At 35.1% G+C, this 20,864-nt stretch overlaps 5 protein-coding genes across 8 annotated transcripts; 2 read left to right on the forward strand and 3 right to left on the reverse strand.

The window, feature by feature from the left end:
- Positions 1-59: 59 nt before the first annotated feature.
- Positions 60-1,303, forward strand: LOC136345064 (ankyrin repeat domain-containing protein 16-like). Of its 2 annotated transcripts, none has more exons than XM_066293061.1 (3): positions 60-673; positions 735-946; positions 998-1,303. In XM_066293061.1, the coding sequence occupies exons 1-3, from the start codon at positions 140-142 to the stop codon at positions 1,230-1,232; spliced, it is 981 nt and encodes a 326-aa protein (XP_066149158.1). In that variant the 5' UTR covers positions 60-139; the 3' UTR covers positions 1,233-1,303. The 2 variants fall into 2 exon arrangements, with proteins under 2 accessions (XP_066149158.1, XP_066149157.1); XM_066293060.1 differs by having other exon boundaries at positions 64-673; positions 723-946.
- On the reverse strand, positions 1,256-5,777 carry eIF3c (eukaryotic translation initiation factor 3 subunit c). Of its 2 annotated transcripts, XM_066293055.1 has the most exons (13): positions 5,355-5,777; positions 4,484-4,594; positions 4,298-4,430; positions 4,076-4,244; positions 3,901-4,019; positions 3,675-3,852; positions 3,447-3,621; positions 3,146-3,391; positions 2,372-3,095; positions 1,900-2,281; positions 1,672-1,840; positions 1,452-1,619; positions 1,256-1,397 (listed from the first exon to the last, which is right to left on the reverse strand). In XM_066293055.1, exons 2-13 carry the CDS (start codon positions 4,574-4,576, stop codon positions 1,308-1,310), a joined length of 2,646 nt encoding a protein of 881 aa, XP_066149152.1. In that variant the 5' UTR covers positions 4,577-4,594; positions 5,355-5,777; the 3' UTR covers positions 1,256-1,307. The 2 variants fall into 2 exon arrangements, with proteins under 2 accessions (XP_066149152.1, XP_066149151.1); XM_066293054.1 differs by having other exon boundaries at positions 3,675-4,019.
- Positions 5,778-6,076: 299 nt separating this feature from the next.
- On the reverse strand, positions 6,077-7,327 carry wbl (endoplasmic reticulum protein 29-like protein wbl). Its single transcript, XM_066293065.1, has 3 exons — positions 6,917-7,327; positions 6,607-6,868; positions 6,077-6,551 (listed from the first exon to the last, which is right to left on the reverse strand). Exons 1-3 carry the CDS (start codon positions 7,201-7,203, stop codon positions 6,357-6,359), a joined length of 744 nt encoding a protein of 247 aa, XP_066149162.1. The 5' UTR covers positions 7,204-7,327; the 3' UTR covers positions 6,077-6,356.
- A 350-nt stretch (positions 7,328-7,677) lies between these two features.
- On the forward strand, positions 7,678-20,690 carry tapas. 2 transcript variants are annotated; one of them, XM_066293051.1, is made up of 22 exons: positions 7,678-7,835; positions 13,333-13,436; positions 13,493-13,691; positions 13,748-13,922; positions 13,981-14,204; positions 14,406-14,549; positions 14,598-14,793; positions 14,848-15,008; positions 15,069-15,255; positions 16,201-16,221; positions 17,688-17,855; positions 17,924-18,048; positions 18,101-18,227; positions 18,284-18,401; positions 18,450-18,568; positions 18,626-18,831; positions 18,893-19,061; positions 19,114-19,304; positions 19,356-19,468; positions 19,525-19,732; positions 19,797-19,948; positions 20,000-20,690. In XM_066293051.1, exons 1-22 carry the CDS (start codon positions 7,813-7,815, stop codon positions 20,218-20,220), a joined length of 3,351 nt encoding a protein of 1,116 aa, XP_066149148.1. In that variant the 5' UTR covers positions 7,678-7,812; the 3' UTR covers positions 20,221-20,690. The 2 variants fall into 2 exon arrangements, with proteins under 2 accessions (XP_066149148.1, XP_066149149.1); XM_066293052.1 differs by having other exon boundaries at positions 7,679-7,835; positions 19,356-19,462.
- LOC136345066 (ran-specific GTPase-activating protein-like) lies at positions 8,041-9,450 on the reverse strand. The gene is made up of 3 exons (XM_066293064.1): positions 9,274-9,450; positions 8,794-9,211; positions 8,041-8,733 (listed from the first exon to the last, which is right to left on the reverse strand). Exons 1-3 carry the CDS (start codon positions 9,286-9,288, stop codon positions 8,369-8,371), a joined length of 798 nt encoding a protein of 265 aa, XP_066149161.1. The 5' UTR covers positions 9,289-9,450; the 3' UTR covers positions 8,041-8,368.
- Positions 20,691-20,864: the final 174 nt, after the last annotated feature.

Genomic DNA, 20,864 nt, shown 5'->3' on the forward strand with positions numbered 1-20,864 from the left:
GTAATTTGTTACGCCCACAGTTGCTGCCAACTTTTGATTAGAGACATCGACATCTGATATTTGACAGCGACGTAACAGCTGATTCTTTGGTTTGTTTACTATCCCTTTATGTATTCTTATATTTGTTTAAAGCTTCGTTATGACAAATTCAAAGCCTCGCAATCAAAAACTACAGGAAAAAATTTTAAAGGACATCCAGCAAAACAATATATCTATTTTGCAAACCTTAAAATCTCAAAATCCACTCTTTCACTGGAGCTCTATTTCGTACAAGCAAACCGGAGACACAGCCCTGCATATAGCCGCTAGATTAGGCCACTTAGCCATGATAGATTACCTCTTAACTGAATACTCACCCTGCCTTGTTAATATTAAAAACAAAGATGACAAAACCCCTTTACATGAAGCAGCTCAATTTACTCAGTTGCATAGCGTAAAGAAACTCTGTTCATATGGTGCTGATGTAAATGCACTACGAAGGGGTGATTGGACCCCTTTGATGCTAGCCTGCACTAAAATTCAGTCTGCTGTTAGTTTAAGTATAGTTCAAAATTTGGTTGATAAAGGGGCTGAAATTAATTACCCTAACAAAGATGGATGGACTTGTCTGCATATTTTAGCTAGAGAAGGGGGGCTTGAGATCCTTGATTATCTGATTGGGAAAGGACTGATTGTATGTATGTTTATCTTGGGAAAATTTTATGTGTTCATGTGTAGATTAGGTGGATTTAAAGACTAGAAATGGAAGAACTGCACTGCATATTACAGCTCTGCACGGAAATAAAGAAATTTTATCCAAGCTTTTAAAGTATTTGAATGTAAATTCAATGGATGGTTGTGGGAATACTCCGCTGCATGAGGCACTTTTGGGCCAGCATCTGGATTTAGCAAGAATTTTAGTGGAGAATAAGGCTAATATTCACATAACAAATAACAGTGGTTTGAGGTAGTTAAATTAAGTGTTATAGCTTCATAAATGGTTATCATGTATTTTCAGTCTCTTACATTTAGTGGCTACTCAGGACAGCACAGAAATTATAGAGTATGTTTTAGGTGAGTTAAATTTTGATGTTGACTATTGTGGAAATAAAAATGGATGGACAGCAGCTCATTGTGCAGCCAGAAAAGGGTCAAAAGAAGTGTTTGAGTATTTGATAACAAAGGGGGCTGATGTTAGTTTGAAAGACAACTTTGGAAGAACAGCAAAAGAGTATTTTAACTTACTGCATTAAATGGGTGATAAAAAAATACAATGTAAATCCAGTAATAATTATATTGTAATAATATTAATGGCTTTAAATAATCTTCTAATAATTGTCCTTTTTGTGTTCACGTTCACGCCTTTGCCTATCCCAGTTCTGATTTCCTCTGTATTGTCGTTCGCCTCGGAAATTGCCCTTTAAAAAATCACACATTATGTCTTGAAATGCTTGAAGTTGATATTATTTCACCTGATTCGCGCCTCGCAAGAAAAAGTTTCCTTGCTTAGTCTCCAAAATACGTTCGTTAGAATCTACAAAGTTGTTGATTTTATCGGCGAGCTGCAAAGCCAGAGACTGGAGTCTTGATGGCTCGCTACGATGCATGACTACAGTCTGAGTAGGATCATCTAAAGAAGCCTACAACAACCAAAATTCAAACCAAACTTTAACTGAACTTTAAATTCAGTACCATCAATTCTTCATTTATAATCATCTTAGAGATGGTAGAATGAACCACAGACTTCTGCAGTTCAAACATGTCTGCCAAAGTGGCCATGGAAATAGAGTCATAAACGTGGGAATATGTGAAAAGATATGTCCGTAATGATTCTTCTTTAATCAGCTTGGTAAGCATTGATCTGACATAAAGAAAAAGACAGTGAAGATGTGAAAAAATGTACAACGGTCGTATACTTACCGAACTGCATCGGCCTGATAAAACAAATCCCAAACTTTAGCGTTCATTTTCTCGTTGATAATAAAGTTATTGCAAGCGGACCAGTTCCCATTTCGCATAGCTTTGGCGGCGGCAACAACGTGCTCTCTCATGCTTTCAGGAGGGCCTACTAAGCTTTGTCGTTCAGAGGATCTCAGTTGTTGGTAGAAAGTCTTAGAAATCATGCGACGACGAGCATCGAACTCATGAGCTGCCATATAGGGGATTTCAATGAGCATCGCTGACACTAGATAGACGCATTCAAGAAGCTCCAGATTGATGTGCATGTGGAAAGGCATTTGGCGTTGCTTTTCAATTTTTTCTTGTTCTTTGGAACGTTCGTGTTGTCTCTGTGGTAACAAGCCTGGAATTTGTTATTGATTAAAAAAAAATTGAAATTAAACTTATATCTACTTTAAACCGCTCTGTATAAAAGAAATATTCTACCTCTTACCTTGTGCCAATAACTCTTTCGGTTTTCCAGTCATCATTAAATCCACCAAACAATTATGAGCATCTTTGATATTAGCGTGCCTAAACGCGCATAATCCCAAATGGGCCATCGTTCGATTATACAAAATCTGAGTGCTCGGGTCAGAATGTTGAATTGTTTCCTGCAGATGCGACATCAACACTAAATCCCTCGCCTGAAACCAATTGTCGTGCAATGCGTGATGGTAGATATGGGACAAAATAGCCCTGGTCCTCAATCGATCAGTGTTGTCCTTGGCGTAAATAAATTTGCACAATTTGTCCATCTCTTGCACCGACGTCAGTACATCTTTGGGCATCTCTCCAGTTTTTTGTTGAATTACTCTGGGGTCGAACTTATAGTAAACATGTTCGATTTTGCGAAGATATATGCGACAGAGCTCTGATGGAACGTTGGTCTTTTCGAGGTGTTTAATAGTTTTATCGATGATAGAAGAGACTCGAGATTCATCTTTGAGCCTTTCAACGTACTCATTGGAATGGGGATCGCATTCTTTGAGTAATTTAGTGAACTCGTCGTCGAGACGTTCAACGGATGTCAGAATGCAACCTCTGATTTTGAATGGAGCTTCTTCTAAACTCTCGTTCTCTTCGGCGACTGTTTCAGACACATTCAATTGAGGATTAGCCAATAAAAGGTCCAGAACTTCATTCATACGTTCTAGAAGTTTGGTCCAATGTTCAGGCTGAAGATAGATTGTATTAGCAATATTTCTCAAAAAATCCAAATACTCACCTTCATTGCATCAGAAACCTTGGGATTGTAATCAAAAACGGCAGAAATTATGGCAAGTTTAATTTTTACGGTGATGGCAGCTCCTAACTTGTGCTGATCTGAAATGGCCTGCAGTTCATGCAGCAATTCAATCTGCTCTCTACGGTCCGTACGTTTTTTGCCTCTGGCCGCCATAATTTCACTCAATTTCTTTATTACAAGCTTCAAATCAATCTGTGCATCTTTGGCAAACATTTTGGGTTTTTCCTGTAAAGTTTTTCACACCCTTAAACTAGTTACATTTAAGCACAACAAAATTTACTTTAAGTAAGGTAAAGCCGCCTCTAACTTCTTCCCAGCCCTCACCATCCCCTGTTGCCTCCTCCTCCTCGGCTTGGCGTTTCAATTTACGTAATTCCTTCTCCTTTCTTTCCTTGCGTTTCTCTTCTTTTCGTTTTTCCTTCTCTTCATCATCTTCTTTAGTTTTCTTCAGAAACCTACACATGCCATATTCTTATTACATAGCCTCCAAATTTAAACAATAACTAACCTTTCCCGCATACTAGTATATTTTCCTTCATCATCTGAAGATTCAGAACTAGATTCAGAGTCTGAGGGCCACTCATCAGAATCAGAATCTGATTCCTGTTTAGTCTGCGGAACTGCTGGTGTCTTGACAAATTGACTTTTGACTGGTGGTTCATCATCAGATTCCTCTTTTGGCTCATCTAAATTATGCATATAGACTCGCACTTGAAGTTGAAATAAAAACTTACTTTTCTCTTCTTCCTCATCATCATCTGGCTGATCTGGATTCTCCCTAAATTTGGAAATGTCATCTTCAAAATCTTTCAAATATTTCCTTAGTTTTTGCCGCATTGAAGCCAAAGATTTGCTAAAATAATGCATTACAAGAAAACATTTGTACTATGGCATGCAACTGTTCCAAACCTGTTGTTTTTATTCATGTTTTTTCTGAATTCCCTGTCTTCCCAAGTCTCATTAATAAAATCCTCCATTTCAACAAGACACCTAATAAAAAATCTTGGGGTTTCCCCTTTTTCTTCCTTTGCTATTACAGGAAGAGCTTTGACATAGGCCTTTTGGAGTTCCTCAAAACCTTAAATTATACTTTTATATGCAACAACAGAATTGATATTAACAGAAAATTACTGTTAAGCATGCTGGCCATGTCCTTGATCTTTTTAAAGTTCCTGATTTGTTTGATAATATTTGTAAGCTCTTCATAGCGTTTCTCTTTTGCAGAGCGTACAACTCTTTTAACCTCTTCTTCGTCATCAGAAAACTGTAAAGGGAACAAAATGTAGAGCCGAAAATATCACAATATTGAAATTTTACCGTGAAAATAGTGGGCCCTGCTGGGCGTTGAATAACTTCCTCCTCGGATGAACTGTCCGAGTCAGAGTCTGATCCGGCAAAGAAACGACTCATATTCGATTAGTTGAAAATCTAATTCAAAAGTTTAAACAGGTATTTTGAATAATTAATTAAATTGACAAGTTAAAAATACAATGAACATACTCAGCGGTATAGAATATATTTACAATACAACGTTCTGCTGAATGTTTCAATGTTTCTTCACTTTTTCTTTACTTTTAAGAGTGAAAAATTTCGCCCTAGTGACACAAATAACTGGGTTTATCCAAAGCTCAATTCTTAAAGAGTGGAGCTGCAGTTGTCTGATATTCGGAATTGTAAAAAGTATCTAAATGTTTGTTTTACCTATTTTCCACCCATACCTATTTTTACCTCTGCCCTTTCCCTATGTTTGCAGTATACACAATACAAGACATCAAATGTTCTTTATTTTTGTTAATAACCTTTAAATGGAAGGGGTTGCCAATCGCTTACAGCTCTGACTTTGTTTATACAAAGATTTCAATTATTGAATAGGGTACAGTTACATATTTTAAGTAAAAAATAAATCATTTCGAGTGTTTCTTTGGAATTGAAATAGCAATTGTAACCTCACTTTTCATCATTGACTAAAATTACAACTGTTGGTTACTAATATGTAGGACTTTTTTATGCTTATTTGTTAAAGTCGAAGTTAGTTTGCAGTATCTAACATATTTTCACTGAAATTTCCAACAAAAAGTTGCGCCCAAAAAGACCATAAGGGATAACATGCGGCAGGGCGCCAGAAGAAAATAAATTCTGTATGTTAAAACTATAATAAAATTAACGGTGTTTATAAGAAGTTACTTACATTTTAACAAAATATTTTCTAACAAGTTTTAAACGGTTCCCACAAGTGGACAAAATAATAGATTAATATATATTTTTCCAATTTTTGTTTCATGTATATTAAATTGACATTGACAGATACAAATCTGGGCAAGGCATTCCGTTTACAAAGGTATGTTTAGAAATAACGATATTTAAACAATATAGGTAGAGAGGTGCGAGTGTTGCAGGCTGTAGAGTTCGATTTAAAAATTTAAATAAATTACTAGAAGCAAAATCTGTGTAGCATGATAGCATCGACAATAGAATTAAGAATTAATCGGAACTATTCAGCATTTAAATAGAACCTCTATAAAATGTAACCAAACGTATCAACTTTACGACAAAAATATGTATACTTAAATAAGATAGCAAAATAAATAAATACCGATAGAAGTGCTACCAATATTTAATATAAAAATGTGTGTGTTATTAATATATTTACAATTACTTGAAAATTTTGTAATTTTTTAGCTTCAAGAATTGCTGTGTACTTTATTTCAAGTAGGTACAAAGACATGAAAACCCCCACAAAATACTAACATAATTGAATAATATAAATCTATTCAGTCAGGTCCATAAACCCTATAAAATAATAATAAAATAGTAATAAAAAGTCCAGTTTTTAACTACAAAATAACAAACAGTAATGTAACATGTAATAACAAAAATAATAGGAGAAATATATAAAGCCAAAACTCTCAATTAACTAAATTACACTTATAATTTCTTTGGAACGCTATTAATACTTGCTGTAAAATCTGTAAGTTACTAAGTACCTAACTCGTGTGATCACCTATATAAAATAAGATGGGAACACTCTGACTAACTCACAATCCATTTGCTTTGTATTTTCTTACTCACTAATACGAATTTTTAAATTAACAGAAACATTGCGTTCTCGCAAATATGAGAAATATACAGCAACCAAGACAAGGGTAATTATTATCACAACAAATATTATTTGTTGCATAAATGGGTGGTATCAAAGTTCTGCTTTGATTGGAATAAAGGAGGTTAGAATGTTGGCTCTCAGTTGCATGTTTTCCTTTTTGTCTGTTTTAACTTTGCCCTCCTTAAGGATCTTATTGAGGCGTTTCCTTTCAACTTCAATAAATGACTCATTTTCTAATGATTTTTTCATGAACTTGATGTACGTATTTGCAGCTTTTATGTCAGCCTGTAAATTAACTTATTATCAACAACGAACATGTTAAATGATAGTCTGGACATACTTCAGCCTGAAGGGTCTCAGCCTCTTTTTCAGCATTTTCAATGATAGCCTCTTTATCTTTAGCAGCAGAAAACTCAATTGCAAATTTGTCAAATTTTTCTAAGCAGCCAGGTAAACCTAAATAGACATTACTGTATTCCCTGATGAACTTCTTGATCTCATTGACACTCCAAACATCTTCTCTATTTAATGAAAAAGGTTCTTCCTCCCCTTTGATAAAAAGCCTGAGACTTGGCCAGTCTTTCTTTGTGTTTATTCCAAACCTAGTTAATTTTGATGCTAAAAAGGAATTAGGTGTTCAAAAAACCTACCTTTCAGCTAGTTTTTGGTTGTCATGGTCTCCAAAGTCTTTAATTCCAATAGTGACTATGAGGAGATCATTGGCATCTTTCAGCTCTTCGGCTACAGTTTTGAAAGCATCATGCTTTTCGCCAAAGGGGTACACAGCGTCGAATTTTACTAAAACATTCTCAAATTTCGATAAAACTTTATCAAAATTGTGTTCATCCAATATCACTGCACCCTTAATATTTGCTTCTGAACACCTGCACAAAGCAGTCATTACAATAGTCACGCATAAAAAAATTTTATTTTGCATGATGTAGGGCTTACTAATTAACAATTTGGCACTGCGAAATGTACTTATTCAAGTAAATACATTAAACAATCAACCGGCCTATTTATTGATAATCTTGTTGTTTTGGATTTGGTCCACATCAGTTGTCAAACCCACACGGCCGATGCTGATTGGTCGGGTGAAGATTATGGTTAACGTTGCCCATAGCAACAGACCATTGTTGTCAATTCAAATTCAACCGGTAGTATCAATGTATTAACCAAATCAAGGAAAATATTACAATTTTTCCGTAAAAATATCGGTTGTTATGAAAAAATAAAGTTAGGCTTTATTATTTTAGAGATTACAGTTAAGCAGAAGTATAGTTTTAGCTGTCAATTTTGTATTAGTAGTTTGCAGTGTTAAATATGGCAACGTTGCTTAATTATCAAAATTTTACAACAAATACTTCCTTCAATCGTTTTTTATTAAAAAGGCACAGAGAGAATTTAATTTCCACAGTCGCTGAGAACTCTATTGAAGGGTTTATATGAAATAAAAGAGAATTTGCCAACAAAAATGTACCTGATAATTTTGTAATCTGGATTTTATCAGGTACCTCTGCACTACATTTAAATAATATTAGCAATAATGCAAAGAAAAATCCTCTTTGAGTAAGTATTAACAATTCAATTTTTAATTGAAACTTGAATAAATTGGAAATGCTATGGGTTTAGTGATTAGTAGATATATTAATATTTAAAAAACCTTAAAAATTGGTTAACTTCTCAGTTCTTTAGCCCCAGCAGTTGATCCTTCCTGCAATGAAAACAGGCAATCATTCAAAAATAGGCCAGCCACCCAAAAAAGACCAATTGATGAATTTAATTTTTTAATGTAAAATACATATAAACTGATACAAAAATATTTTTTCAACATAGCAATAAGAAGTTTCAAATTATTTCTTTCCACCTCACAATTAATATAAAAATTTCTCTACCCACTCAGTCATACTTTAAGGGGTTGTGGCACCAATGAACTTGACACAAGTATCCCCAAATATAGTTTAAACAATTTGATCAATAAACTACATTTGAAGTTAAACTCTTGTCAAGTTCCTGTAATATCTGTATTTAGCTGCAGCTTTATAGGTAAGTAGAGAAATATTCAAATTATTTAATATTAGGAGATTCATAAGAAATAAAAGCTACTTTTCAACTTTTCCCTTAGTAGCTTCTTGCTTCTCTTTAGTCTCATTTTTCAACTCAGACAGTTTCTCTGATAATTCATTCTCATCATTTTCTTTATCCTCCTGCTTCTCTACTTCATGTAGATTGCTCTCTGTTTCTTTATTGATATCTGTATCAGAATCTTCCTCTGTTGCCTTAGTTACATTCAACTCAGACAGCTTCTCTGACAAGTCATTTGCTTCTTTTTCTTCATCCTCTAACTCTTGCAAATTTTTCTCAATTTCTTTCCTTATTTCTGCATCAATCTTTCCATTATAGAGATCACAATCTGTAAGCAGATTCTTCCTGGCCTCATCAAATTTAGACTTAAAGAGCTTTGCATCTGAAGCACAAATAAAAAACTTGCAACAATGTCTAACTAAATTATGAAATTACTACTCACTTTCTTCAGTAGCAAACCTAAACGCAAAACACTCAGATTTGCTTTTCTCATCTGCAAAGTCACACACATTATAAAGATAAGCCCTCTCACTGACGTGACTAGCTTTAGGCTCCACCCAAGGAGTAATATAGTGATTGGCACAGACTTTTAAGGTCTTATCACGACGCATTACAAGTCTGTAACTATTCTTCTCCATGTGACGTAGTATTTTCATCTCTCCAGTGCCCCGTTCCTTCCATTCTGGTGGATCAGTTTTGCTAAACCTAAACAATTTGGCTCTCAGTTTCAAGAAAACCTCTTCCTCTTCCTCATTGGTTGAGACTTGGACTTCAGGCAAAATGGGGGAGAAATGTATGTCATGTTCAATGTCTGATAATTCTGAGTCTCTTCGGACTGTTTCAGGAGTCTCTGGTATTTTCTGGATGAAAAGTTTTGGTAAAAGAAAGATGTGTGATTTTAAGTTTTGCGATTTAACCTCACCACTTGTTCGCTCATATTGGTCGCAGAATCGTGGAATTCAAAGATTATTGCTCATACAGGTGAGCAGAAATAATTGTAATAAGACTGCACAATAGGAATTTTTGGAAAAACGTTAAAGTTTAAACTCAAATGGAAAATTGGATGAGAAGTCGGCGTTTTGCCATGACATGTCATATGGCGGGTAGAAAAAATTTAAACGTCAAAGTCAAATCTCGTTTCGTTGCAATTAATAAATTTGTGTTCTGTTCTAATACTCTTCATAATGTGTTAGAAGGCAACATCTATATACTCGGTGATCTTTGGGTCATCTCCATATTAATACGTGAAGTTTGACGTTTAATTTTTTTTAATCATTTTTTTCATTAGGAAATTGAATGTTGAGCTTCGATATGCTTTTGCAATTGCATTTTGTATTTCGATTTTTGACCTGTTCTACTTCTTGTTGCCGTGTGCTGAATAGAGATTCGCGTTAACGCTGGCGTTGTTATTTGAAAGTTTTAAACCTATTTAGTCCATTAACGTGACAAGTTGGATGCGTTTCTAGAAAGGCGAGCACGTACTTTTGGGTAAGAGTTACCAGTGGTCATTTATCAATTTTTAGCTTCTAGAACGTTTAATTTCAATTCCTGCTAGGTGGTAGTGTATCTGCAGTGCAGTAGAATTCTGATGATTTGTCAGGTCTGCTAAAGCTTACATGAGTAGTTTTTTTTTATAATGGTCCCATTCAGTTTAATTCTTCGTACAGACGTCAATTATTAGAGTTTATTGGTTGTATCATGTAGTTATGGGAGAGTAATATTTGCGAAAATAGTTTAATAAAGATTTCTGTAGAATTGTTACATGGATTGGGTTCAAGTAGCAAACGCAGTTAGTGTATTGGGTAGTGGCTGCTAGTCCTCCTTGCTAGGTATGAATGCACAACAAAGGACTTAATACTTTAAGCACCTACTGATAAGCATTTTAACATGACAACTACGAATATTGGGCTATTTCCATGTATCTGTGAAACTATTATTCAATATTTTAATTTTCTTCAGTTTAAATGAGGTTATGTATTTGTGCTTTACTCACTAGTAAGAATTCATTAAGCTTTTTTAAAAAGATGATTTGTAGATAGCTGGTTGTCAAAGTTTACGCCACGTTACTCATCTTTAATACATACTGAGGATTCCAAAAATCTACCAAAATAACATTGCTCAATTTTGAGAGACATTATCAAAAAGTCTGCAAGTACAGATACGCCTCACAACAGCTAATTATAGGATAAATCTTGTCCATATTTTAATCCTAAATGGTCACAGGGTCAGTAAAATGATTTCCTAAAATTATCATATAACGGAATAATGGCATAAGTTAAGATAAGGCTAAGATAAGTCTATCATTGATAGGGTCAGAAAAATTTCCACTCAGAGTGAGAATGAAACTTATTAGATGTATAGGAATAAGCGAAATGCAGGTGTACCGCGAATTAGCACCATAAACGAAAATTATGGAGAACCCCTTCTATTATTAAGTGTCTTGACTTGCAACAATAAATCTATTTTTGATATATATATACATATATATATATATGTCAGAAGGAATATTTCCTTCTTAAAAAAAAAATAAAAAAAAACACAAATTTAAGCCAGACTTCTTTATTCGACCACGATTGGGAATGGAATACTTTTTGCGAGGTGTCAGTCATTTTCATGTCTCTGTTTTTCTTCAAAAACCGCTATACCATCCACATTCTTCCTATGCTTACATTCATTAGTCATTCCTCTTCACACTCCTTATAATAAAACAGACCCTCTTTATCTTTTAAGGCAATAATCTACTTTAACTAGTACAAGTTTAGTCCATCTCCAAGGGGACACTCATGGGTGTCCGTGACATACCACATGTGCCCAAAGATAAGACGTAACACCACCCTTGTAAGATAGCAGATTTATTGCTCTTGCCTTGAATGAATTAATAACCAACCCCGTATCACTTTCTTTAAGAAAGCTCATATATATATATATATATATATATATATATATGTCGGAGATTTATTAGTTCTTAAGTTTAGAAATGTAAAATTTGAGTTAACAATAAGGTTGAAGAGCAGGCTGACAGGTTTATTGTGGAGATAAAGCACTGTCGAACGAGGTCACTATTACAGACGCAATTAAGGGCCATGTGTGAAGTTTCGGTCCGTGGGAAAACCAGGACGAACAGGTACCATTCCCTTGAGCCGAGAAGACCACGGGGAATGGGAACTGTGAAGAAGGCAGTAATTAAAAGAAGGGAAAGGTAGCGGTGTAGTAGTAGTGAATTCGTTAGCCTTGCCTTACTATCAACTAATATAATAAAACATTAGAATTATCAATGATGGAGAATATTCCTAATGTTACCCCGACATATATATATATACATACTAACTTTGAGGCAAATACTAGCGCTTATTCCTTAATAGAGAAATTCACCAAATTTGATGCGATAATTCGCTTAAAATCGATATTTTACTGCTTTTTTGGTAGCCAATGAGGTTAACGTATTAAACACTAATTATGGAGCTTAAATGTTGTAATGTTCCCTTAGGCTACGCCTATGGATTTCCACTGCCTTAGTGGTATGTCCAGGATGGCCATATGTCGGGAACCCATTATCTTCCAATAAGGGTTACCCTTCATAAAAACTTTCACTCCTCTTCCTCGTCAAGACAAAAGACTAAAGTATCCTCATTTTTGCCAAAATCAAACTACAGCTGCAACACCCTTGTAAATTATCCTTTCTTACCATTGTCTTGACTTTACGGGTTAAGAATTTGGAAAGTTACCATCTGTGGGTTATGTTACCTATTGCCTAAAACCGGAGCACGCCTATGGGTACTGACCCCCATTTTTAGTACTTAAGATACCCCGAACCTTGTACTACTCTCTATTCTATTCTATTTTATTTTTCTAATAATAACGATACGACTGATATAGCTGGACGCTCCCGGAATCTTGTAAAATCCTGCATCCTTAACTTTTGACTCTCTCCATTTAAATGCCACTTAAAGCCTAAGATCTTTAGTTTTGTAACGATTCAGTGTTGTGTGTGTCATAACGAGTGGAAAATCTACTGAAGTGTTCCCGAGTTTTGTTTCGCGAGTTCCATTACAATGTTATTGCCATTGCTCGACCTTCGAGTATGGGATTCACTATAAAGTCTTGCCGAGGACGGATTTTTAGGGCACCATGCATGAACAGTCTAATGTTTTACGCCCTTCTGCATATGTAATTTTTGCATTTTCCACATTTAGTAACACCATTTTTTACTGCTTATAGGTATGAAAAATAACCCTATTCTTCATCTCTCACTTTCTCACTCAAACACTTATATTGTTAATCGGAGAAAAGCGAATCAATGTGTAAGGTGAAGGAAAATATGGATGAAGATGTGTGTTTCATTGGAAAAAAGCATACACTTACTGTCTTAGCTTTCTTCATAGCCTCGTCTTCAATTCTGCGCTAAATATCCTTATGGCAGTAAATTTGCTACTTTCCCACCGTGAAAAACAAAGAACTGGTTATCTAGAAATGAAATCAATGAAGTGTAACCATAATTGCCATTTTTCGGGTTACATAGATAAATCTCCAGGATGGCAAAAACAAACCAAAAAGATCGTTCGCTAGACTCCTATATATTCTAAAGCTGCGTTTATTAGTAGGAAAGGGCTTGGTGTTAAAACAATCATGATAGTTTTAAAAGGATTTCGTTCTCAGATTAGCCTGGGAAGTATCTTTATTGTGTTGCTAGTGAGTGATTTCGGATACAATAATTAAGATTTCTTCTTGAAAGGTACGCGCACAGATAGACCTTGTAATGATGTGAAAGTTTTAATGATAAATCGATTAATCTGCTTTAGTGTCACGCTGTAGTGACTCGGATCTGTTTATCTCATTGTTTAACATTTAATGTACATTATTGGTAAATTAGTGTTTATGCTTCTAGTACCTACCACCTTCACCTTAAAAGTCAGAGTAATTTTAATTAATACTGAAAAGAAAACATTAAATGCGTTTTAAGTCATTTATTTTTCTAATTTAGGGCTCCTACAATGGAGACCTCCAGGGAGCTGGAGAAAGTGATAAGCTTCATAAGAAGCTGCATCATTTCCACTAAGGACAAATTAACCCTAACACAATTAAATCGTGAGTTACTACTTATTTTAATGGTTGAAATCAGGAATTAATTATCTTAATCATAGGCGATTATAAAATACTCATAGGAGAACGGATCCCGTTTCGTAAATTTGGTTTTAACAAATTGGAAGAATTAATTGAATCATGCAGTGATCTCGCCCTGGTCCGTAGCGGAGAAGAGCATATCGTCATTGCCAAAAGCTCAGAGAAGTCGGTCCATATTTCAGAAATGGTTTCTGTACAGAAACATGGGAAACGAAGACCGTAAGAATGAAACCACCGCGTTAACCTCCCTAATTTAAGACCTGAAATAATTTTAGGAATTTCAAGCCGTTTTCCAGAGCTGCTCCTCCACCTAGAATGCAGCAGACATCTCAGTGGCGACCGAGGGCGAACTATGGAGGTTCTAACAATAATTATAATAATTCAAAAAAGCCACAACAGTCTGGGAAGCATTCACATTGTGTGAAGTATGCCTCTGCCATGCATTCAAGGGTTTGATTAGTGAGATTAATTTGTTCCTAAAGACCTTTAAATTCATTTTTTTATGTAGGCCGCGTTTTCGCAACATTCAAATTATTCTAGCAACGACAAAGGGAATAATGATAAACGCTCCCCAACTGCCGTTCTCACGGCTTCGGCTCCAGCTCCAAAATCAATGGATATGAATCATAGATTGAATACCAATAGAGGCAAGGAGCAGGCAAACAATATTGTAAGGGAAAATATTACTGATAGTAACTTTACTTATCGGGTTAGCCACAATAGTAGCACACAGTAAGTCGGATTATTGTATCTTGCAGGACCACTAGGTCGATGTCCTGGCGCCTTTTCCTGAAAGATAATTTCCATGGAAACCACAAAAATTACCAATAGTCTTTTGTTGTTTCAACGTTTTCGTGGTTGTTATCTTCTTGGTAAACGTGCCAAAACTTTGATCTATTGGCACTAAGGATCTCTTACTATATTTTTGTTCAGCTTTTCCAATAACAATATCTCAACTTCGAGGCCTGGGGTGACATTGAAGGCAGAACCTAATAGGGCTAGTGATAGCTCTACTAATCCGTTAATGTCCACAAGAAAAAGATTGAACAAGAAAATGTCTCAGTTAACCCTTGAAAGGTGGGATATTGAGTAATATTAAGCAATGAAAACAAGGCTTGTTTTTAGGGATAGTGGTAATAGCAGTCCTACTAACGAGAACCCGCCCCCTTCTCCTAATAAATATCCCGATTTCCTTAAAACTGAAAGCCCTATAACGGACCTGGCAAGATTTGTAGAACTTCACAAGCTTGGGGACTTAGAAGAGAATGTTACCAATGTAAAGAATACCAAACAAAGCACTTTTTATTCGTGTAAAATTAAGGTACCGTTGGCATATTTTGAAGAATAGGTGAGTTTCAGAACCAGAAAATTATAGATTGGCTCACATGGGTCTTGGTCAAGTTATCCTAAAGAATACTATACCGCCCAAGAAGCAAAGCTGTTTTGTTACAAGAAAGCTTTGGATGAATTAATCTCAAGGTTCCAAGACAGGCAGAGGTCTTTGCTAATTTCAAGCCAGGAAGACATTTTGGAAAGGTGAAATTTTCGGCTTTCTGGGACAGAGACAAATCAATAAAGCTTAAAATTCTCCAACAGAGTTCCACCTTTACTGGAGAAACACGTCATGGGGCTGTTCGCTAACCAATTAGCCATGAATTACGTAGAGAAATTTAATGAGATGCTGCCAGATGACTGGACTACAATCATTGACGCCAGTCCATGCGTTCGGATAGAAAAAGTCTCTGGGAACAACTACGTGTTACATCACTGTCGACCCGGTGAAGTGAGTTTTTATTGATTAATTAAATTTTTATGAAAAGTTCTGGAATTAACATGAAGCATGATTTTGCTTGGTGCTTTTTTCGCGTAATTTAACTGTAGGGCGAGATAATCTAAAAGTTTTGAGTTTCAAAAGAGCATTCAGAAATCCCTAAAAATGCATTTGGCTTCTTCAAGTTGGCATATTTTGCATTCTACATATGAACATACATATTTCAAAAATGAATGCCCCCTTGAACTGAATTAGAAAGATTGTTATTCGACGAAAGAAAATGAATTTTTAGAACTTTTTGGAAGTATTTTAACTTTATTGACCGATTAGATGATGTTAGTTGCCGTAAATTGACATACGCTAAGCGTCACTTTAGTGGACTCGAAGCTGGTAAGGAATCAAATTGTAAACGTTTGAAATGGATCTTAAAAACGAACCGTATATGTGATCTATAGATTCATTGCATCATAATTTATCTGTAATATCGAATTATTCGTAACCACATTGTTTCATTAACAGCCCAAAAGGATTGTTGAGATGAATTATTTAGAGCCAAAGGTTTCAAAACTAGCCTCGAGTATCTTAAGAATTATCAAAAATAATTTCTAGAAGCTTTTTTAAATTATTAAAAATCAGCTTAAATCTTGTTGGATTAGTTTTAGTTCTATGCTTTAGAAAAATTGGATAGTATATTGAATGAAAAGGTACAATAAGGCGGGGACTATTTGCTTTGTCTGCGACGTTGTTAGTGACTCATTATGTAGTATATCAAATTCATGTAGCTATAATTCCATACAATTTAGTAGAGGCATATACGCGTCGTGACGTTAGTCCGGTCCTTTTATTTTCATACATTTGGTTCCATTTTTTGAATTTTATGTGATATTTCTGGTGCTTTAATGATTCTTGACATTCACCCTATTGAGCTGAAAATTGATTAATACATTTTTTCTTTAGCAACAAAATTGGCTAAACGAGGTAAGATTTTATTCGATATCTTCTACTTTATATTCATGCAAAGAAAACATACATATATCATGCTGTAACACAACACGTACTCTCACAAATCTCATGGAAAGGAAATATCCCATTCGTTCTCGAAAATGCCAAAAAGCAATAAGAATTTTTGCTCTCTATCCTCTGCACACACAACATTGGAAAACATTATATGAGATACTATTACTATGGACGAATCTATTCAATTTTTTTCAAATATCCGTTCGAGTTTTCATGCACTCTATAGTGTAATTCAAAATAGATACGATCAAACTCGTCATCCATCATGTGGCCTGCCGCTAATTGGTCTATACTACAGGTGACGAATCGTTTTACACGACTGCAATCAGTTTCATTTTCGTTGCTTTTGTATGCACGTTCATATTATTAATTGTTATTTACTGTTGTTTCAAATTTGTTAATATCTTCATATGTTTTAGCATTTAATTTATTAAATTATTCTAACAAAAAGCTCACATATCGTCCTTTATTACATTTTAAGAGAGCCTAAGTGCGGTCCTGTTCGATAGTTTTACTGTGATTGTGCGCGTGGATCGGTCTTGATCATGCCTATCTTGGAAATAAATAGGCTATATAGGGTGTAACATATCAGCATGAAGATATTTCAGGGGGCTATAGTACTTGGCAAAATATTTTAAAAAGTGCTATTAGACTCATGGTCAAAAACGCATCATTTTTTATATACAGAATGGCAAAGTTTCTCATTCTTCTTATAGTTTACTTTTTTTTTACTTATGCCTTGATTTAAATTTTTGAAATTTTATACGACTATTTTCTTTAAGACCCTCTACAATAACATGTCCGATTAATCGGTAGCCACATACAGGATGTTATGTTTTTTTGGTTATGTACTATTTTATGTTTCATATCTTTTTTTGGAACACCCTGTATGTATTTTGATACCAAGTTTAAATTCCTTTTTAAATTGTTTAGGTTTTAGCTCTTTTTGCAGTATTTTAGTTAGTTTCTTTCATCGTTTTCCTAAAATTTATAACAACACCTATCAATGCAAATTAAAGATGTGAAGGAAGCAAGGAAAAAATAATCATCCGGCTCAGTTATCAACTATTCGAAGTAATTCGTAACATTTAATCAAATTTTTTAAAATAAATCTAAGCGAAAACAAAATCGTAAAAACTGTTGAAAATGTCCTTTAAACATGTGAAATTTTGTCAGCTTGCACGTCGAAAATGGTGCATTTTTGACTATAGCTGTATTAGCATTTTTATTTATTTTGCAGGGTACCATCGCTTCCTGAAACATCTCCAAATATGATATGTTATACCTATTGTATGTTTGTAATAACTGTTGTTTAATACACGAGGCGCATTGGTTTGCAGTAATAATCCTACGCATCGTGCACGTACCTAATGCTTGTAGTTTGGGCATGCTTTGATCTAACCAGTCCACTTTTGCTAAAATTTAAGGTATTACAGAAGAGGCCTAGGACTGCTTCCTCAATGCCTTCCCCAACGGAAGTATCTGTTAAACCTAGTACCATACATTTTGGCGAAGACGGTAAACTTTTTGTTGAGGTCACCTGTGCGATCTCTGCCAACCAAATTTGGTGCCAGCAAATTGGAACGAAAGAACGAGTAAGTGACTTTATTGTCTGCCTATGCTGCACGATATTAAATCGTTATTAATATCGAAATATTCCCAGGAAATATACGATGAAATGCTAGGAAGAATGCAAGTTTACTATCAGCAACATCAGGATCAGGTAGCTGCCGACTTAATTTTGCCTGATAATTGTTATGTTGCTAAATACGAAGATTCTTATTGCAGGTATTTATCATTTTTTCTTTTTTTTTACATAAATTTGAAGTCAAGTTTACAGAGTGCGAACGTTGAAAATCACAGACAACCAAATCGATTGCTTCTTCATCGATTTCGGAGACGAGATGGTAGTGAAAGAGACAGACATCTTTAAGCTTAAGAAAGAGTTTGCAACTTCGGAAGCGCAAGTACAAAATCGAATTCACTAGTGACAATTTCATGTAATATGTCATGCTTTTTCAAGGCTTTTATGTGCAGATTGTTCGGTCTTGAAGACCTGTATGACATTGCCGTAAACTCTCAATGTTTGATCAGCCTGTGCGAAAAAACAGTGGTTATTGAGTTGGCAGAGGAAATTAGTGGTAAATGCATGAAAATTGAATAGAACCATCGAAAAATGGATTTTTTAGGTAACGATATCTCACTTGCCTTACCAGTTTATATGTACGATGCACAAAGCGGAAACTGTATTAACGAGGAACTTATCTCCAAGCTAACTATAGAGCTGGCGACTCCAGTATTGGATGATGTGATTATTGTCACTTTATTGTGTTATTTGGTAGAAAAAATGTATTTTACCTTGTAGGGCATTAATGAAGTTTACGTAAGTCATGTAGAACCGACGGGGACTATTTCGGTCCACATGAAAACGAGGGGTTATGACAATTTACAATTGCTCAGACAGCAGTTGGAAGAAGAGATAACGACTAAGCCTCCAGATGCTCTAAAAGTTAAAGTTACCCAGGAAAATAGTGAAGGGAAAATGTATTTCATGAAGGACAAGATCAACGAGTATGTTAGAATTAATTGTTCTTTATTTGCAGCTTTTATAATTACGTTTTATGGGTTTTAGAATTTGGCTGAGAGCAAAATTAATTGATTGGTCACCTGACGGAAGGATGGCCCAAGTGCTTTTTGTAGATGAAGGTCATACCGACGTCATTACAGTAGAAAACGAGGTGCTTTATCCTCTGGAAACACTACACGACGTCCTTAACAAATATCCACATCAAGCTATTACGGTAAAGACAGGTTTCATCTATAAAGCGTTTTTATATAAATTAAAATTTACAGGTAAAAATGGCCCTGAACTTCGTTCCAACGAATCTCGTAGATCTGACGAAAAAAATGCTTTTAAGAGAGGAGCCAGTAATCCTGAAATTGGTCGGAAGCTTTGAAGGTGTTCCTCTTGGCAAACTTTTCAAGAGAAACGCCGAAGGTCTCTTTTGTATTAACGAGTCTCTGGACATGCAGTCCGAGTTAAAGTAAGCAGGGAAATTTGCAAACTCACATTTTGATAGAAACTTTTATTGAAGTTCAAAAGAGGAGACTTTGAAAAGCAAGCTAAGAGTTGCTCCAAGCAACAGTTCCATGAACGTGCCATCCAGTGGTTCTTTAAAATGTCCCCCTCTGCCGAAAATCGGTAGTGGTGATGCCGAATTTTTTTTCTTTCAAACTCTCCTCTTCAAGGCTTCTTTGTTTTAGGAGATGAATTTTTCGAAGTTCGCGTATCTGTGGCGGTAAATCCATTCAATTTCTTCGTGCAGCCTTTGGAATCCTTTTCCAAGCTTAACGAAATGATGACTAAGTTGCAACGCCTGTACAAAGACGTGGAATATGGCGATTTGAAGGTGGACGATATTCTACCGGGAGACGTATATGCTTCTAAGTATACTGATGGATGTTGGTACAGGTAAATATAGTTGTGTTTTTGCAGTTTATCTAAAATGAAATTTTGTATGTGTTTATTATTGTAGAACCAGTGTCATAAAAGTAATCAACTCAGGCTCTGTATCAGTGTTTTACTGTGATTTCGGGTTCTACCAAACGTTGTCTGTGCGTCAGCTGGTCACGTTAGACAAGGAGTTCTTACAACTTCCGTATCAAGCTCTGAAAGCTAAACTAGCAGGTATATTTGTCAAAATCACTCAAATATTTCCCTGTATTGCTATTTTTGCAGATATAAAGCCCAAGCAATCCAAATGGACAATGGATGATTGCGACGAGTTTAAAAAGCTCACTGAAAAGAAGATGTTTTTCGCAAAGTTGACGAGCATCGACAAAGACTATCTCTATGAATCAGACATACTGTTAAAACTTATTTTAATAGATACTAGTACTGATAATGACTTGATTGTAGGACAGGAACTCGTCGAGAAGGGCATTGCCGTTGCCGAGTGATCAATTTTGTTTATTGTTTCTTAAGGTATTAGCTTTATTACGAAGAGATTTCACATATCTTGAGGAGGATTTTAAGAAAGTTAATAAACTTTCCTAAGTATATGGGCTATATCTTCCGAATGAATAAGTTTATATTATTAATCATACTGATTATGCTACATTTACGTATCTTCCGAATTAAATATTTAATTGTGAGGAATTAATTAACTAGAATTAATAAAAAAATTACATTGTTTCGTAGGCGTGTTATAACTCATAATCCGTTTTTTTTTAACAATCGGAGAAAAACTGATGTGTTTTGATCAAAACCGATTTGAAGACGAATAGTAAATCTGTTACTATAGATATGCATATAGATGCAAATTAAAGTATTGTTCATTAGGTTTTCTTTTTACCATTTGCCAAAGGAAGATAATTTGTTTTTGATACTGTTTGTTTATTTGTCGTTCTCAATAAAGATAAAAATATTATTAGTCAAAATTGATGCCTCGTAGATACAAATGCACCATAAGAAAATTAGAGTCATGGGAGGGAACGTTGAACTTCCTCTAGAAAATCCAAAATGTTTTTTATACGTCTGCTACAAAAGAACTGATCAACCTCTGTGTTTGTAAATATCCAAGATAGTCCGGAACCGGGATGAG

This window comes from Euwallacea fornicatus, chromosome 18 (assembly GCF_040115645.1).
Source record: "Euwallacea fornicatus isolate EFF26 chromosome 18, ASM4011564v1, whole genome shotgun sequence".
Classification (NCBI taxonomy): Eukaryota; Metazoa; Arthropoda; class Insecta; order Coleoptera; family Curculionidae; genus Euwallacea; species Euwallacea fornicatus.